A 19,496-nucleotide genomic window follows, 5' to 3' on the forward strand; every position below is an offset into this window, starting at 1 on the left:
TCCTAATGTAACCCCTTCATGTCTGTCTGACAGGTAAACGCTTTAAACAACACTAAAGATGAGAATGGAAACGATTGTTTCTTGTCTGGTCTGATGGTTTTACTTTCTGAAAATCTGTTAGAACACAAGACAAAGTTTCCCCCTGGTTTAGGGACCAATCCCACAATGCACAGCAGGACCCGATTAGACTCAGCCGAGTCTTTACGGCATTTACCAGACACCCTTACAGGGACAGCCCCCCTGGAGACACTCAAGGTTTAGTGCCTTACTCAAGGACACAATGGTAGTAAGTGGGGTTTGAACCTGAGTCTTCTGATTCATAGGCGAGTGTCTAACCTACTAGGCTACTGCCACCCTCTGAAGGGTCCTATGTGGCCGGGAACAGAGCTGGATCCACACCCATCCAGCATTAGCTTGTGGTTCTGGCTCCAGCCATGCCGGAGGGTAAAGACACGACTAATGGAATAAATGGCCGATCAATAAGGTCACCATAGCGGCACTGATTAATGAGCGATCGGTCCGACTGCAGCCAGAACAGCAAGAAACCAGTCGATATGGAATCGTAACTGATCACCGATCGATCGCAAACTGGCAGCTGGACATGGGGGGGGGTCAGCGCTCATTACTGTAACCAACGAGAGGTGACATGACCTCTGATCCTACTGCCTCCTGGTTGTTCTAGTCTGATTGGAATGACCACCAGGAACCAGGTTCTCCTCTGTTTTTTCTCTCATCCACGTCCAGTGAACTCCCAGGTCTGTGTTTCCACTCACCGGTTCGTCTGTTAGAACAATAATCTGTGGTAACGTCCCACATCCTGCCGTTCTCAGACTTCCAGGACGCTGGTGCTGAGAGATGCTTGTGTATATTTTACTGTAGGCGCTGTGCAGGCGATGCCTGGTGGGACGCTATCCTTCTCAGAGAAGATGGACGAGGAAGACCCACTTCTCCCTGTTGACCCCAGATGTAGAGGGGAGACGAACATATCACGTAGCCCCGCCCTGCTGAAGCAGCACTAACAACTTTATTGAATGTCCTGCCTGTTATGGAGAGAAAAGTAAACTGCGGAGGGGGGCGTCGGCCTTATACGGCCTGGGAGAATTGGGGTCCAGCTGCTGGTAACCGGCGTAAACGAGGCTGGTTAATGAGTTAACTCCTTCCAGGCGGGATTATTCTGGGGACAAAAGCGGATCCTTCGTCTACCGTCCAAAAGCAATTATCATTGCAGCACACTGCTGTCATGGTGTCAGGCTGCTCCAGCGCTGGGGAGGGAGGTGTTTGATGAGACAGATGGTGTAACGGCATGAAAGGCTTCGTTGTAAACCCTAGAACCCACAGAGGAAGTGAGGTGGCGTGGCCACGCCCGACTTGTCCTGAAAGTTCCAGCCAAAATGGAGTCCGAGGCGCTGAGTGGCAAGGGGGGGATTCCTCACTGATTACACCGCTAATGAGTTCCTGCACACGGGGGTCCGACCGCAATCATCCAATCAGGCGCCATGCTTCCATCCCGTCCCGAGCTCGTCAACAAACTAACCCAGAAACCCACTGCATCATACCGCATCAGGGTTTTAATCCACATCAATCTGGGGTTTACATGGAAACTATCATAGTGTTCATATGTAACAGATTTATGCCATTATGCCTCTGAATTATATTCCTTGTTCATGTAAGCAGGTAAATAACGACGGTCCAGAGTTCACAATGTTCATAATGTGCAGTGTTCACCTGTTTAATTTTGTAATTGTGTAAAACTATCCTGTTTGTGTCTGTTTGCGGTCGGGTCGTTGTCTGGTGATGTTCCCTTGTCTTGTCAATTATGTATTAAACGCCCGTTTCGTGACGTCGTGCGTATGCGTCCTCCTTCCTCGCCGTGTCCAGCCACCGTGACAGATGCATACGATAAAATAATTAACATAATACCGTATTCTGATCCTATTATCCATGACACTACATACATCACTGCATATAAACCAGTCACTCACAGTGAGTGTTTTTACAGTTTTAACTTTTCATATTTAAATGACGTATTTAAATCCTAAATAAATCCATCGTAGCGTTAGAGTAATAAAGGCTGGATGAGTTTACAGGACGATCTCGACTCCTGAACGGCGTTGTAATGCATCATCTGCAGTTCCAGGCCCTGAAAGAATCTTCTTTCGGGCTCCAGAAAGCGTTATGTTCTGCCGGCGCAGCAGGATTCTAACTCGGCGTGTGTCGGGTTAGTTTTTCTGATGGCAATTTTAAAACAACATTTTAATGAAGGCGTTGTGAATTCCTCACACGCAGGTGAATAACGACGCTCAGGTCATTAAGACGACCCCAGGGTTGCACTTTCCTCACCAACTGTAGAAGAAGTGCTGGAGTCAGCAGAGATATTAAAAAACTGAAACAATTATCAACGGCAGCAGGCAGTGAGTGAGTGTGTGTGTGTGTGTGTGTGTGTGTGTGTGTGGAATCAATAACCCCCTGACTGCATAATCTCCCCTCTGATTGCTCCAGAGGAAATGAGCGCCTCACAGTTCACACAGATCCGCAAATAAGACGTCTGGAGAAGCCGAGGAGAATCCCATTTGTCCTCCGGACATCAGAACTGCAGCCGGAACGTTTACAGTCCCTGCAATCGATTCCATGTCCCTCGCCATCTTTTACCGAATAAACCATCAAATCATGCTGTTCCGCATTGGACGATGGGTTATGATGTTAACAGTTTGTGTGTGTGTGTGTTTGTGTGTGTGTGTGTCCTCATTGTCCTTCACATGCCTTGTGCCATTAACAACTCCAGTTATTCCCCAGTCAGGGGTAAACAGGTGAACTGCAGCACCAACAGGAAGTGACAGGAAGTGTGGATGAGCAGAGGAGGCATCCGGTGGAGGTCAGGAAATGTCCAAAAATACCCAGCAGACACACACATATACACAGAGGCTCAGCACCAACACACACACACACTCACACTGTCATGGACTGACATTGCGGGGTGCTCCAGATCCACGTCTGTGCTCCTGAGTGTGTTCGCCTGCTGTTATCTGTTTATATCTGCCCTGTTTGTATCCTGTCTTTGTCTAGTCATCGCATGTGTTATGTGTCCTGTCCAGTGTTCCCATGTGTGCGTTGTTTCCATGTTTGTTATAAATCTCCCATTAAGTCTGCAAGTCGAGCAATTGTGTCCTTCATTTCCATGCCGGCACCTGCAACCGTGATACACACACATGCATGCTTACACACAGACACGCACACATACACACACATATGCAGACACACACATGCACAGACAGGGTCCTTTTGTGAGCTACTTTTTTGTAAATGTATTAGGTTGGAGTCGGGGTCCAAGACGAGTGAAGAACACAGCAGCATTTTTAGAAAAACACACGGCTAGATACAGTGTGTGTGTGTGTGCATGTGTGCGTGTGTGTGTGTGAGTGTGTGAGTGTGTGTGAGTGTGTGTTTTGAATTACGCTGTAGGTACACTGTAGCCCTGCAGGCTGATAGAGGCGTTTATGTTCCGATGTGCCGGAACGTGATGGAGAGTGGTGCGGCGGTATTCCACAAACATTCCGGAACTGTCCGCCCTTGCAACACCGCGCCTGGCGGGCAGAGTAATTACAGCGCAGCATCAACGGTGGCTTCATTTCACAATGCAGCATCGGACAGCACAGGCACTGCTGACTGATGAGTTTACACACACACGTGTGCGCTCATGCACGCACACACACACACACACACACACACACACACCTTCCACACCCCAAACATCAAGAACTATAATGAGGTGTGTGTGTAGGGAGTGAAAGGCTTAGATATTTGCACCACTCAGTGCACATAGCAGGAATACCTCTCACACAAACACAAACACACACACACACTGGGAATGTAGAGCCAGAACAGAACAGAACACACTGATCCATCCGAAGACATCGGCAGCGACTGCACGGAATCTCCAGCAGCAACAGGCCTATTGTGAAACGGGATGGAGAGGGGGAATGTGCCGATTTAACCGAATCTGATTATTCCAGGGAGACTGAAGAACCCAAACTTGTCCTTGAGGAGCTAAGCCAGGATTCTTGATAAAAATCCGGGCCTGGTTTACAGTAAAGGAAGCCCTGACACTGAGGGCTTGTGATCCCTTGGTTCTAGAACCATTAAGGCCACATGAACCATATTCTCTTGCCTGGCTAGGAAAGTTGAGATGTATAATCTGGTTGGGAGCAGGTTCTGAGGGAATGCCAGGAACCTGTGAGTTCTGAGTTCCTTGTGTCACTGGAACCTCACAGGATCAGAGGAAGAGAACCGGAGATCCAGGATTTGGCAGGACGCAGCTCAGCCTAACACAGTTCAGATGCATTCTGGGCCTCTGCTTTTTCGATCCAGTCATGAGAACGTCAGATCTCAGTCATGCTGACGGAACTTGACAGGGAACCTCGCCACAGTCTGCATCTTCCCACACATCTTAACTCTCTTTTCTTTTCTGTGGTGATTAATGTCCCAACAGCAGAACAAGAGTTGAACTTCATCCAAGGAACAGTTCTGCTAGAATCAGAGCATCACCGTAGTACAACAAGAACCACAACAGGTTGTGTTGGTATAAGTGGCACTGCTATAAGGTGGGCCGTGACATCTCATCTCTGGAGAACCACATAAACTAAGTTGTGCAACAAAACTTCCCAAAGGAACAAACAAAGTTGCAGCTAAAGAAGAACAAATTAACCTAACCAGACCTTCTTAAAATCTACATTGCAGTTATAAATTTTACATACACAGCACTGTCTCCAGACTTTCCTCAAAGTTCAAACATCTGACACCTGGGACGTCAAAGCATGCAAAGGGAAAACAGGGCGAAAATATTAATCTTTAGCTCAGATAAAGTGAAGCCATTCCAGAGATGGGAACCAGGCTAAAGATCTGACCATCTAAAGTCAGAACACGAAGAACACAAGAACTGTATGAGATAATCAGGGTCATGGCCATGAATGTGATGAGAAACAGTGGACAGGAATGATGTGGAACGAGAACCCAATGATGTTTTGGCCATCCTCTTTGTAATATTATGGGCGGGACCAAACGAGAACCAGAAAGTCTGACTTATTGTTCATTCAAAATGTTGTACAAGGACCAAACCTATTACGGATTTTTAGAATTATTTTGATAAAATTGTGATTGGACCATTTCTCTGTCCAGCAAAGTGAATTTTAATTTTTTAACATCGAAAAACAGCTTTGTTTAACTTTGTTTGGCTTTTTGAGGTTAATCCTGCTAACAGCTCTGGATCTGAGACCTTCAAGAAATAATTAGTCTCAGATAAAACTTGTGTGTCTGTGAAGGTGTTTAATCATGTAAATAAATTCAGTCCATTTCTATCCCCATTCAGGAACCCCCACATGTCGAAGGCTGACAGCCTCTTTCTTTCCTTCGCTCTGCCGTCTGTCTTTTTTATTTTTGACAGGCGCTTCAGAAATCTGTCTCCTTGTGTGTGGGTGGGAACACAATCTCAGCAAAATAAGAGTGTCATCTTCATCCAGCCTCGCTCAAACGGTGGACCATCTCCCCGCTGACCATCCCCTGCCCACGCTGATTCTCTTTTTTATCATTCTGCATCTTCTCCTCCGGAATACCAAAACGCGGAGGGGCCATCGATCAATCCGGCCGCCGCCCTCACTGTCAGGAGAACGTTTCACATCCCGCCATCGACAGAGAGCCCACCGGGTAAAGGATGGAGGTTTACTTCATTTTTCTTCAATTTGTAATGGACAGCTGCAGACCAAACACCTACTGAACATGCCTATAAATCACCATTCTAATGAGAGAACCATGTTTACAGCCTCCGCTCCCATCAGTAAAAAGGCATAACTTGATCATAAGCATCAGAATTATAACAACGAGCAGCGAAACAGCTGAGAAAAAGAGCATTGTGGGATAAAGAGCATTGTCTCCTGCTAAATACCGAATACATGCAAGGAAGGAGAAAATTAGCATGGCAGTGTGTGTGTGTGTGTGTGTGTGTGTGTGGACTAACCAGGAATGCCAGGTGGTGTTTTCAGGTATTTCCCGTTGAAATGCTGAATGACCACCTCACATTTCTCTGTAGACTCCATTCTGGAAAATACACACAGACCCACACATTACACACACACAGAGAATACATTTCTGTAGGTTTATCTCGTCGGGGCCGGAAGGGGCGGGACAGGGCAGGGCAGGGTGTATCTTCCATGCTCACTGGCAGGATGTGAGGAGGAGGAGAGAAGAAGCAGAAAGTTCTCGGTAAGAAGGTTAAACCTGCAGGGAACGGAGGCAGTGAGGTGACCAATCAGAGCGCAGCTTCTTCTCACTGCGGGGGGTCTCTTCTGTCTAATTCCTGAGGTCCTCACCTCATTGGCTTTCATCTCAGCGCCTTCTCTCACTGTGTGTGTGTCTGTTCTTCACTCATCCATCCCTCTTTCTCTGCTCTATTTACTCCCCCAATACCTGTCTACATCTCTGTCTTCTTCCTGCTCTACTTCCTTCTGTCACCGTCTGTCTGTCTGTCTGTCTCGCTCCTTCTCTCTGCCCCTCCCCCTCACTCCACCTGTTTATTTCTATTGTCTGGATGTGGCTTTGTATTTGCTGCTGTCAACTTTGGGGCAGTGGTGGCCTAGCGGGTAAGGAAACGGACCCGTAATCGGAGGGTTCGAATCCCGACCCGCCAAGGTGCCGCTGAGGTCCCCTTGATCAAGGTACCGAGCACACACTGCTCCCCGGGTGCCTTTCATGGCTGCCCACTGCTCACAAAGGAGAGGCTGAACGCAGTGGACACACTTCAATGTGTCACCTTGTGCTGTTCTGTGTATCACAATGACAATCACTTCACTTTCACTGTATGTGACAGAACTGGTGTTCCTTTGTTCTTGCGCTTTGTTCTCAAAACACATATATACACACACACACACACACACACACACACACACACACACACGCAGAGCCCACCTGGCAAAGCCGACCCCTCGGCTGACCCCGCTGGCGTCTCGTAGGATGCGTGTGGAGATGACGTGGCCGAAGGGCTTCAGCATGTTCTCCAGCTCCTGCTCATCCATGGACACGGGCAGGTTTGAGATATAGAGGTTTGTGGGGTCCTGCTCCTGTTGCTGTTGAGAGATGCGGAATTCTTTTTAGTTCCATACTCCAGGTGAGGAGATACAGGTGCTGCTGGTGCTGGTTCTTATTTATACAGTTCATCCTTTTCTTTCACTCTAGCTTCTGTTTTAAAAGCGGAAATCGACTTGGTTATTATTTAAGTCAGTATCGTCTGGGTTCTTCTGTCAGGTTTCACTACAGCAGGATGAGAAGTTGATGAGTGGAGTGGTCTTCCCAGTGTGTGTGTGTGTGTGTGTGTGTGGAACATGTTGAGCATTAAGCGTTGTAGGATCTCTGTTGTTTATCATGGGGATATTATATTACTTTACAGTTGGCCATCTTTAACACTTAAAAAAATCTTCAGATCTACTTAACAAATTGTCTACTGCATACAGTTCTGAACACCTCATGGATGAATGAGATGATTGTGTGTGAGGTGAGTTTTTATGGATTATGGTAATGAGGGAATTTATAAGACACTGTAGGAGGAGGTTGTCAAGCTGTCTTTATTCCGCTACTTAGCTCCTTCCGGAACATCCATTCAGAATACTTCCACCATTCCCTGTTCTCCTGTCTTCTCTCAGTAATGAGGTGTGTTGCTGAGAAGGACAACAGACCCCATTTCTGACATCTATACAGCCATTTTTTTTATACTAAGCACAAATAGGAAATAATATAACCCATCCATCACTTGACCCATCACATCTGCCAAGAGAGCAACATCTAAACATGCAGCAGGCAGGAGATTCAGTCACAAGGTCATCTGGAGGAAACTCACACAAGGAAGGAACCAAAAGAAGAGCTCATTCACAGTGAAGAATATTCTTCACATCATGAAGTTCATAACTGTACATAGTGTGTGTGTGTGTGTGTGTGTGTCTGGGTTAATAGAAGAGCTTCAGGCAGCAGTACCTCTTAATGACAATAATTCCTCCACCTCGCAACCAGCAGGATGGAGTCGTGTCACCACCCATGACGAATGGTGCTGCCCAGCTCAGCTGACAGCACCGGCCCATTATTTCATATTCAGGGTCCACAGAGAGAAACGTAAGAGTGTGTGTGTGTGTGGGTGTGTGGGTCAGGGGCATGACAGGTTTCATAATTCATAATGATTAAGAGACAGTGTTCATATTCAGGTGTTTAAATCCTGAACGAATCATGTGATCATTGTTTAATTTTTATAGGAGAAACTTGTGTCAACGTAAAAAGAGAAGATAATAAGGAGAGTCAGCGTGTGTGTGTGTCTGTGTGGTCCGTATGCTTCTCAACAGGGAGCTGAGAAAATCCCCTCGGTGAAAGCAGGCAGTGTGTGAGCAACACGACCGCCAAACTTCCGCCTGCTGCTGAGAATTCTGTTCCAACTGGATGCTGGGAAATCCACATAGCCCCGCCCACTAGCTACAAAATCATTTAAAATTGTAATACGACATCAACAGCAACACTACTACTACTACACTGTAACTACACCAAAATACATAAATAACACAACTCAATCAGAACTAACATTATAACACATACCCATTACACACCAGATACACATTACATATAGCCCCACCCACCAACTACAATATTATTATAAACTGTACAACAACCACACTACTACACTGTAACTACACCAAAATACATAAATAACAAAACTCAATCAGAACCACCATTATAACACATACCCATTACACACCAGATACAAATTACATATAGCCCCACCCACCAACTACAACATTATTATAAACTGTACAACAACCACACTACTACACTGTAACTACACCAAAATACATAAATAACAAAACTCAATCAGAACCACCATTATAACACATACCCATTACACACCAGATACACATTACATATAGCCCCACCCACCAACTACAACATTATTATAAACTGTACAACAACCACACTACTACACTGTAACTACACCCAAATATATAAATAACAAAACTCAATCAGAACCACCATTATAACACATACCCATACCCACCAGATACAAATTACATATAGCCCCACCCACCAACTGCAACATTATTATAAACTGTACAACCACAACTGCGCCCGGGGAGCAGTGTGTGGGGACGGTACCTTGATCAGTGGCACCTTGGTGGATCGGGATTTGAACCGGCAACCTTCTGATTACGGGGCCGCTTCCTTAACCGCTAGGCCACCACAAACCCCTTTTATTATAAACTGTACAACAGCAACACTACTACTACACTGTAACTACAGCACAATACAGAAATAACACAAGCCAACCAGAGATAGAATTGTTATAAATGCTCCATAACAACATTTACAACACATACCAGCAAATAAATCTATGATGACAATGGAAAATTATAGGAGAAAGTAAAGGCAATTGACATGATGGAACACACATTGAGACCAATTTAGTGTAGGTTTAGATGCAGAATGAAGTGTGTTTTTCATTATTCCTTTCATTAATATGGGTGGGGTTGTAATTCATGAGCAGAGCAGAGTGTAACCGTGGGAACAAACTGAGATCGCTGTGCCAAGTGGACAGAATGTAGAACACTGACGCTGAAAATGACAGACGGGCTCTGTACAAAAGTAGCTGGTGCACAGAATTATCCGGATGGTGTCAAGTGATTAGGTTGGACTGAGGCAGAGTGGGGCGGAGCCAGGGCAGACGGAGAGGGGCGGAGCCGGGGCAGAATGCACTGGCGGAGAAATTTGAACTGAGCTGGGGAAGGACAGCATGGAACAACAAGTGATCTGTGTGTGCCAGCATGGTGTCTTGTGGAGACACACACAAACACACAAACACAAGTGTGTGTTTGTGTGTATGTGTGTTAAAGGGGAGGCTGAGCTCGGCCCATTTAATCATGCCGCTGATTTGATTTCCCGTCTCCCATCGTGAGCTAATATTCCACAGATTAAAATTTCATGTGGAGCGCATATCAAAAATCCATTATTAACACTGAATCGCGGCCCACATGTACCACCCCAGCCTGAAGCGCAAAGGCACGCCTGCACACACACAATACAAATCAAACAAGTCTGAGAAAAAAAGTATAAACATGCAAACATTTGCATATGCTCAACACACATACAGATGCTGAAGAGAGCTGCTGTGCTGGCCCTGCCTCTTCTAACAACCCCAACCATCACTCTCCTGCGTCACGACCCCAGTGCCCGTTTGTGTGGCGGAAGAGGACGAGGTTTGGCATCATACATCATTCATTCTTTCATCCTGCAGAATTCAGAATTCAGGAGAAGGAGGCACGGGAGGTAGACTATGAGACTCTAAGCAACAAAATGTGATTATATTCTGTGCGATTACAATTAGGTTATAAATCGACTCATGGTACAGCCACAACAAAATAAAAATCTGTAAAAAAAAAAAACATAATATGACCAGGATCATAAGACATCCAATATTCCAAAAAAAAAAGCTATTTTAATCAAACATGAGATTAGAGAAATATTTTGAATATATCACTCTTCCTACTCACTGTGCATGAATGCAGTGTACAGTGTGTGTGTTAAATCCCTCTCTGTGCCGAGTCGAGACCAGGCGCCTCCCCTGTTCCTCACCGTAGACATTAATGGAACCGTTCTGTCTGAATTGCTGACGAGGCAGAACCCACAGATTGCTTTTTCCTCGACTCGCGTCCTTTAATATGCCGAACATTGTTGGTGATTCAGTTGCTGGGCATATTTCTACCGCCACAGAATGCAGATATCAGACACTGCCTGACTGGGAATCGATGTGTCTTGTGAGATTCGTCAGATACGCGGCTGGTAAAGTGGGCGTGGCTTTTTTATTACTATCAAGCAGGTGTGACAAAATCTTCACCCACACACACACCACTGTGGCCTCTGTGTGTCACTTTCATAACCAGGAGTGTAGAAATGTTCTCCCATGACTAAATCTGCTCTCATGAGGGATTCAGTCCAACAACTAGTGAAAGTAAAGTGATTGTGAAACACTGCAGCACACTACATGGTGACACAGTGAAATGTGTCGTCTGCATTTGACCATCACTTTAGTGAGCAGCGAGCAGCCATGAAAGGTGCCTGGGGAGCCGTGTGTGGGGATGGTGCCTGATCAAGGGAACCTCAGTGACACCTTGGCGGTTTGGGATTTGAACAGGCAACCTTTGAATTAAGGGTTTGATTCCTTACCCAATAGGCCACCACTGTCCCAGCTACATTTACATTTACATTTAAGGCATTTACCAGATGCCCTTATCCAGAGTGACTTACAATCAGTGGTTACAGGGACAGTCCCCCTGGAGCAACTTAGGGTTAAGTGTCTTGCTCAGGGACACAATGGTAGTACGTGGGATTTGAACCTGGGTCTTCTGGTTCATAGGCGAGTGGTAGTAGCCTAGTGGGTAAAACACTCGCCTATGAACCAGAAGACCCGGGTTCGAATCCCACTTACTACCATTGTGTCCCTGAGCAAGACACTTAACCCTAAGTTGCTCCAGGGGGACTGTCCCTGTAACTACTGATTGTAAGTCGCTCTGGATAAGGGCGTCTGATAAATGCTGTAAATGTAAATGTAAATGTGATCTCCAATACATTCAACCACCTGGCATCTTCCTTTAAACTCAGCTAATGCCCCGTTCCACACTATGCCCATATTCCTCCTGAAATGAGTTCATTCTATCACATCACATTTTCCAAAATTCTGCAAAAGAAAATCCTGATAACCCAGAACAACATGAAATACGAGCTGTGCCATACATCATCACTTCAATACCCAGCAGCCTCTGCTGCAAAGGATGGCCAGGAACTGGACTCTCTGAATATTGGAAAAAAACTTGAATAGAGTTGTTTTTTAGGCCGATGTTGTGGAAAAAGTAAAGCAACAAAAGAAAAGGAACAGTGGGGGTCTCTGGTTCAGTGCCTGGAGTGGGAGCCACTGTGATTACTTGTGGATGGGGAAGACCAAGCAAAAAACTCAACATCGCTTTCCCTGCAAAACAAAAGAAGGAAAGATGAGTCTGATGGTGATTAATGCAGAATACAGAAGATTTAATGCCCAAAAACCCAACCGATGATAAGTGAAGAATATCACTGAAACAGGAGAACAGCAATTTTACCCTGAGGAGCTGTGGTCCTCCTGTCTATGGTTCACAATGACACTGTACCACGTGACCCTGAAGGCTGTTTAATAAGACTCTGTAGATAGACAGCACAAGAAACAGCACAATCACAGGCCACACTGTTCACTTTAATCTATTTTCTTTACTGGCAACTCCCCCTTCACCTAGACACCCTGTCTGTAGTTGTTGTGGTGTTTCTTGACTACCAGGCCCAGTAAATCAAGTTATCTTTAAATCACAGGTGGATCCTCTAGACACAAGCCAGATGTAGCGACACCCAATCGATACAGTACTCAACCCAACAAATCCAATCAAAACCAAACACAGCTGTACCCAAACCTTACAATACTCAACCCAACAAATCAAACCTAAACCAAACACAGCTGTACCCAAACCATACAGTACTCAATCTAACAAATTCAACTGAACCAAACACAGCTGTACCCAAACCATACAGTACTCATAGGGTTGGTAGTAGCCTAGTGGGTAACACACTATGAACCAGAAGACTCAGGTTCAAATCCTGCTTACTACCATAGTGTCCCTGAGCAAGACACTTAACATTTACATTGACATTTACATTTACAGCATTTATCAGACACCCTTATCCAGAGCGACTTACAATCAGTATTACAGGGACAGTCTCCCTTGAGCAATTTAGGGTTAAGTGTCTTGCTCAGGGACACAATGGTAGTAAGTGGGATTCGAACCCGGGTCTTCTGGTTCATAGGCGAGTGTGTTACCCACTAGGCTACTACTTAACCCTAAGTTGTTCCAGGGGGACTGTCCCCATAACTACTGATTGTTAGTCACTCTGGATAAGGGTGTCTGATGAATGATGTAAATGTAAAGGTACTCAACCCAACAAATCCAAGAAAAAACAAACCCAGCTGTACCCAAACCATACAGTATTCAACTCAACAAATCCAAGAAAAACCAAACAAAGCTGTACCTAAACCATACAGTACTCAACCCAACAAATCCAACCAAAACCAAATCCAAGAAAAACCATACAGCACTCAACTAGCAAACCCCACCAAAACCAAACACCGCTGTACCCAAACCATACAGTACTCAACCAGCAGAATCATATTTATTGTGTACATAAAGGGCAGAGTGCATTGTTGAAGGTAATTTGCAGGGAGATGGCGAGGGGGAAGGAGCTGTTCCTGTGTCTGCAGGCTTCTATATCATCTGCCAGAGGGCAGCAGGTCAAAGAGACTGTGTCCAGGGTGTGAGGGATCTGAGATGATTTTCCCTGCCCTTTTCCTGGATCTTGAGATGTACAGATCCTGGATGGAGGGCAGGGGGGCACCGGTGATGCTTTCTGCTGTACGTACAGTCCGCTGCAGTCTGATCCTGTTTAGTGGCTGCTCCATACCAGGCGGTGATGGAGGAGCACAGGACAGACTCAATGACCGCAGTGTAGTACTGGATCAGCAGCTCCTGTGGAAGACTGTACTTCCCCAGTTGCCTCAGGAAGTACATCCTTTTTGAGGATGGAGGGTCTTTTTGAGGATGGAGGAGATTTTGGTCTCCCACTTCAGGTCCTGGGAAATGGTGGTGCCCAGGAACTTGAAGGTCTACACAATAGACACCAGGCTGTCTGATATGGTGAGGGGTAGCAATGTTGAGGCATGTCTCCTGAAGTCCACTGTCATCTCCACAGTCTTGAGCGTATTCAGCTCCAGGTTGCGTTGAGTGCACCAGAGTACCAGCCGCTTAACTTCCTGTCGGTATGCAGATTCATCACCATCCTGAATGAGCCCAATGACGGTGGTGTCGTCTGCAAACTTCAGGAGTTTTACAGATGAGTTCCTGGAGGTGCAGTCGTTGGTGTACAGGGAGATGAGCAGTGGGGAGAGGGACACATCCTTGAGGGGCACCAGTACTAAGGGACCGTGTTCCAGAAGTGATCTCCCTCAGCCTCACTTGCTGCTTCCTGTCTGTCAGGAAGATGGTGATCCACTGGCAGGTAGCAGGTGACATGCTGAGCTGGGAGAGTTTGGAGGTGAAGAGTTCAGGCACAATGGTGTTGAACGTCGAGCTGAAGTCCACAAACAGTATCCTGGCATAGGTTCCCGGGCGGTTGAGATGTTGCAGGATGTAATGCAGCCCCATATTCACTACATCATCCACCGACCTGTTTGCCCGGTAGGGCAGTACTCAACCTAACAAACCCAACCAAAACCAAACACAGCTCTACCCAAACCATACAGTACTCAACCTAACAAACCCAACCAAAACCAAACACAGCTCTACCCAAACCATACAGTACTCAACCTAACAAACCCAAACAAAACCAAACACAGCTCTTCCCAAACCATACAGTACTCAACCTAACAAACCCAAACAAAACCAAACACAGCGCTACCCAAACCATAGAGTACTCAACCCAACAAATCCAACCAAAACCAAACCAAACCCATCTTTCCCAAAACCATATTGTACTCAACCCAACAAACCCAATCAAACCCAGATGACCCCAAACCAGAGAGTATTCAACCTAGCAAATTCAACAAAACTCACTTAGTACTAACCAAGTTCTCAACCCAAAGTAGCCTAGTGGGAAGGACACTAATCTATGAGCCACAACAGTACACACCTACTTTTTTCTAACTGACTAACCTTCTACAGAATGTAAGTTTAACCCAGAAAGTCGCAAGATGTTAAGAGGAGTTTTTTTTCTGTGTGCAGAAAAGGTCAAAGTGTGGGGGTGTCAGAGAACATTGTGACAAAATATATGTGATTTTAGATTAAATAAGAAATAAATGTGGTTGTTGCATCTGTGGGAGGTGACATCTCCATGTCGGACGTCCCACTTCACTCTCGTCCTCCAGTCGAGGTTCAGTATCCCCCTGTCCACCCAGCCAGGGACATCAGGGCGTCTAGACACAAGTGTCTGGTTACCATGGAGATGCAGCATGAAGTGCAGCGTGTGATTTGGCTAAGATTCGGGGACAAGGGAGAAAAGAACAAGAGGGCAGCTGACATTTCATGACTGGAGAAAACCGCAATACACACACACACTACTTATTTTATTCACTGTTTATATGAAGGTGGAATATATTGTATTGTAATTGCTTTAAAATTATGTCATTGTATTGTTATAATATATTTTTAAATGTGATCTATGCTTCCATGAATATGATTGTACTTTCAGTGACCTTTGCATATACGTATTAAAATCTTGCCAGCCAGCATTATTCTTTTTTTTATTTGCCTAGTCGCAGAACCGACTTTGCGGAATATTTAGAGATGACTGCTGAATATATTTGAGTTCTTACACTCTGGAGCGAGAAGTGAGAAAGAACATGATTAAAGAACAGGAGTTACACATTGGAGCTCCTTTTCTGCTGCTGATCACCTAATTTTTGGCAATCTGCACAGCCGCCAACCAATCAGTGGACAGATACGGAGCATGAAGCCACCCCTGGACGCCATCACAGGAACCTGCTGGTCCCCTGTCCTCTGAAAGTTTGGACCGGCGTAGACACGTCAGGGGTTAGTTGTTTGGAGGGGTCGGGACTCGACAGAATGGTTAGTTGCTTTTCAGCTCAGAGCAGTAGAGCCCCTGCTGTAATTAGTCTAATTACAATCAGATGATGGCAGCTTAACTGGAAATCAACGCAGGCAGAGGGCTCATCATGAGGTGGAGGAGAGAAACACAACAGATGGAACGTGGCAAGAAAAGGTAAAACGAGAGGTGAAGACTGAAATTGGTGGTGAAATGATGGAGAACAGAAATGGGAAGGATGGAGTGATGAAGAAACACAGGAAAAGAGAAGGAGAATGAAAGCAAGAACAAGTGGAAGACTGTGGAAGATTCAAAGTGAAGAAAAATAGAGTATGACAGACTTGTTCTTTAGAGAAGACAAATGGGCTGAAAGAACCATCCAGTACCGGCAGTGCAGGGAAAGATGCTCCTTTCTGCCCGTTGGACTTTTTTTTTTATCTTTCTTGGACAAGTCTTCACCAGCCCTGCAATCACTCTACACTGGAAGGGGGTCCCTCTCTGTATCACTCCTTCCCAAGGTTTCTTCCCTCCTTTCTTTTTTTTTCTCTCCTCGAGCCTTTTTCAGATGTTTTCAGATGAATGAGAAGAAAAGTGAGACGTATCCTCTCTGGTGGAGAGTCACATGAAATGAAATGTGAACCTGACCTAACCTGGATGAAAAGGAAATATCTCAGCATCTTATAGAAAGGATGTTTCACCATATAATAGAGAATGGTGTCATCAGAGATTGGAGAATCAGTCATGCTAGATAGTAGATCAGGAGTGTGTGGACCGTGCTGGTCTCACTGGTCCTGCATCAGCAGCAGTTCTTCTTGTATGTTGTGAGATGTTTCTACACAGCCTTGTCTGGTCTCTCTCTCCCCCACTCCACTCCACTCGATCATTCCGTTATGGAGAGTAATTAGAGTCATTCCCCAGATACCGGCCACAAACTCATTAAATTCTGCTTTTCCCTTCTTACACGCCTCTATTAATCTTCTCCTCTCTCTGCCTTAATTCCTCTGGAAAATGTTAAATAAATAAAAAAAACGAACAAATAAATAAACAGTGCTGTTGCCACAGTCACCTTGCATGAGTTCTAACGAGATGAAGATGATCTGATGATGATTGGATCTCCCATTCCCCCGACACACACACACACCAGAGAGTCCACCATTTACATGTACAGCATTTACCAGACGCCCTTATCCAGTGCACCTTACAGTCAGTAGTGACAAGGACAGTCCCCCCTGGAGACACTCAGGGTTAAGTGTCTTGCTCAGGGACACGATGGTAGTAAGTGGGGTTTGAACCCGGGTCCTCTGGTTCATAGGCGAGTGTGTTACCCACTAGGCTACTACCACCCTTTACAAGACTCTTTGGCTGTGTGTGTGTAAGACTGTTTGGCTGTATGTGTGTGTGTAAGACTCTCTGGCTGTCAGTATGTGTGTGTGTGTGTGTGTGTATGTAAGACTCTGGTTGTGTGTGTGTATGAGTGTGTGAGACTCTCTGGCTGTCAGTGTGTGTGTGTGTATGAGTGTATGAGAATCTCTGGCTGTCAGTGTGTGTTTTGGGCTAAGTGACGGATGGATCTCACTGTGAGAGCCCATCAGGTCAGGGCTGAGAAGCTCTGAGGGTCAGGCAGCTTCTGCTGGTCTCTGCCAGATGTCTGCTCTCTCCAACCTCAAACAACTGTTCATGGCGTCACACACAGCATCGGCTGGCATGAACACACACACACACACACACACACTTACTCAACTGAAACACACACTTCACACTTTTAATGTGTCATCTGAAGAACTGTGTGGATTTTTAAAGCTGATGTTATCAGATCTGCCTCCATCTTCTGGGTCGCTGCACCGTCATTCTTCTCAGCGGTGACGGAGTGTGAGGAGAACGCCCCCCCTGGAGGCTCATTAGCACCAGAGCATGAGATGTTTGGACGACCAAAGGAAAGTGTTGGCCTGGCACCGTCTGGGCCATCTGATATGGAGGCAGCGTTGGGCACCTGGTGTGCTGGGTGAGCAGGTGTGTGTGTGTGTGTGTGTGGGGCGTTGGCAGCTTCTGTTACTATGGATCTCTCTGCAAGAGACAGAGCCCGGGACGCCTCTCTGAATCGCTGCAGTCTGCAAACCACAGGATGTGAAGGCCAACGCGAAAAGCAGCTCGCGTGGAGTAAAATGTACCCAATCATGGAGCAACGAGCGACGGAGGAGCTGGAAAAAGAAAGTCCTTCTGGAAACTTCCACCATCTGGCAGGGGGAGAAAAAGCCAGACCCTGCATTCCATCAATCTCTGCAAGTATTTAAGCTGGATTTATATCAAACATAAAGCCGACACAAGTCTTTACGTTTTATTACCATCAGCCCCATTATGTGGCAATAAAATTCCACTACATGAATTTTTAAGGCAATAACATCGACAGACAAACAGCCCCACTGCCCTGATTCCATATAAATGAAAATAAAGGGGGGGGAAATGTTCCCTGCATTTTAATATTAATTTTCTTCCGCAGTGCAGAAACGATGCAAAGTTGCACTGTGCATGTGTGTGTCTGTGTGTGTGTTAGGTGTTCGTTAACAGCAGGATCATTTTTGTTCATAAAAGGCTTCCCATTTACATTCCCATAACTCCTTGCCTTTCATGCCAGCACTGCTTTCAATATCAAAGCCTCTTCATACAGCCTCCGGTGGAGCGATAACACAGAGAGAGGGGCACTTTAGCGTCGAAAGATCTTAAAACGGAGCCGGCAGAGTGAGAGAGAGCGGCGGCTAAGGACATCAACTGACAAATCCTTCCAGATGGTTTACTGGGAGAAATGGGAACATCATTGTGATGGGCTGAGGTGCTCAGACGTGGGGATTACTGGGTCACCGAATTCCCATCCTGCACCTTGCTGCGTTTGACAGGCTTGTGGCAGCAGGTGTAGAAGCACGGGACGCTAAAGAGGAAGCACTACAAGGACATGTGGCTGGATCCAGAGAAGTTGGGAAAAGCTTTTTTCCATTTATATTTTCACTTATTCCTTTCATAACTGTAAATTTGTTATGCAGTGGTAATAAATCTGGTCTATAAATGACATTCTGAACCTCCAATGATGATCGGTGTCTGGACACACTTAATCTAGTACTGATCACATGAACATTCCAACACATGGTGGATGTGCACTCTGGGACCACCTATGAAGACAGTGAGAAGATGTAAACTGTGTGAAGAAGATCCATCCCATTCTAGTGTGTATGACCTTCTAAGGTGCTGATGAGTCAAATCAGCTGCAGAAAAACCTCCTCCACTTTCTCTGGTGTATCCTAACCGAATCACCGCATCTCAACATGCAGTGATGAAAGCTGCTGAACCTCAGGCCAGATCTTCGGAGCTCAAGCTGCTGTCACTGCTTGCAAATCCTCGAAACATTTCCATTCCAAAACCAGGCGTTTTTAAATGTGCTTCGCACCATTCTGCAAGATAAAGGCAGCGCTGTGATTTCGGTGAGCGTGATCAACTCCCAGAGCTGTCACTCTAGAAAACCAGGAGACGAGCTTCTGAGCAGTGAGAGGGTGACTCTGGTTTTATTTGAACGAATAACGCCTTCCACCAGCACTCGGGACCTCTCTGGCCTCAGACAACATGTGACATCACGTGTCTTGTACCTCACTGTCTTGTCACTGTACTGGCAGTAAAACCCTGACTTGACTTGACTTGGCTCGCCATCCATTCCCCTCTCCTGGCTTCCATGCCATAAACAGCACCCCACTCTCAGCCCCGATGACCTGTGGCAGTCAGAAAGCTTCCCTGCTGAGAGCGTTTATGGCTGATGTCCTCCTCTTTCA

General features: G+C 45.9%; 1 protein-coding gene across 5 annotated transcripts in view; it reads right to left on the reverse strand.

Annotated features, from left to right (window-relative positions):
* The window catches only part of LOC114769924 (RNA-binding motif, single-stranded-interacting protein 3-like), a 103,056-nt gene that overhangs the window by 16,579 nt on the left and 66,981 nt on the right, over positions 1-19,496 (reverse strand). For all 5 annotated transcript variants that reach the window (XM_028963337.1, XM_028963339.1, XM_028963340.1 and 2 more), the window contains 2 exons: positions 6,955-7,112; positions 6,008-6,087 (listed from right to left, as the gene is read on the reverse strand). In XM_028963337.1, coding sequence (XP_028819170.1) covers positions 6,008-6,087; positions 6,955-7,112 — 238 coding nt within the window. The remainder of the gene's footprint in view (positions 1-6,007; positions 6,088-6,954; positions 7,113-19,496) is intronic.

This window comes from Denticeps clupeoides, chromosome 20 (assembly GCF_900700375.1).
Source record: "Denticeps clupeoides chromosome 20, fDenClu1.1, whole genome shotgun sequence".
In the NCBI taxonomy this organism is placed as follows: domain Eukaryota; kingdom Metazoa; phylum Chordata; class Actinopteri; order Clupeiformes; family Denticipitidae; genus Denticeps; species Denticeps clupeoides.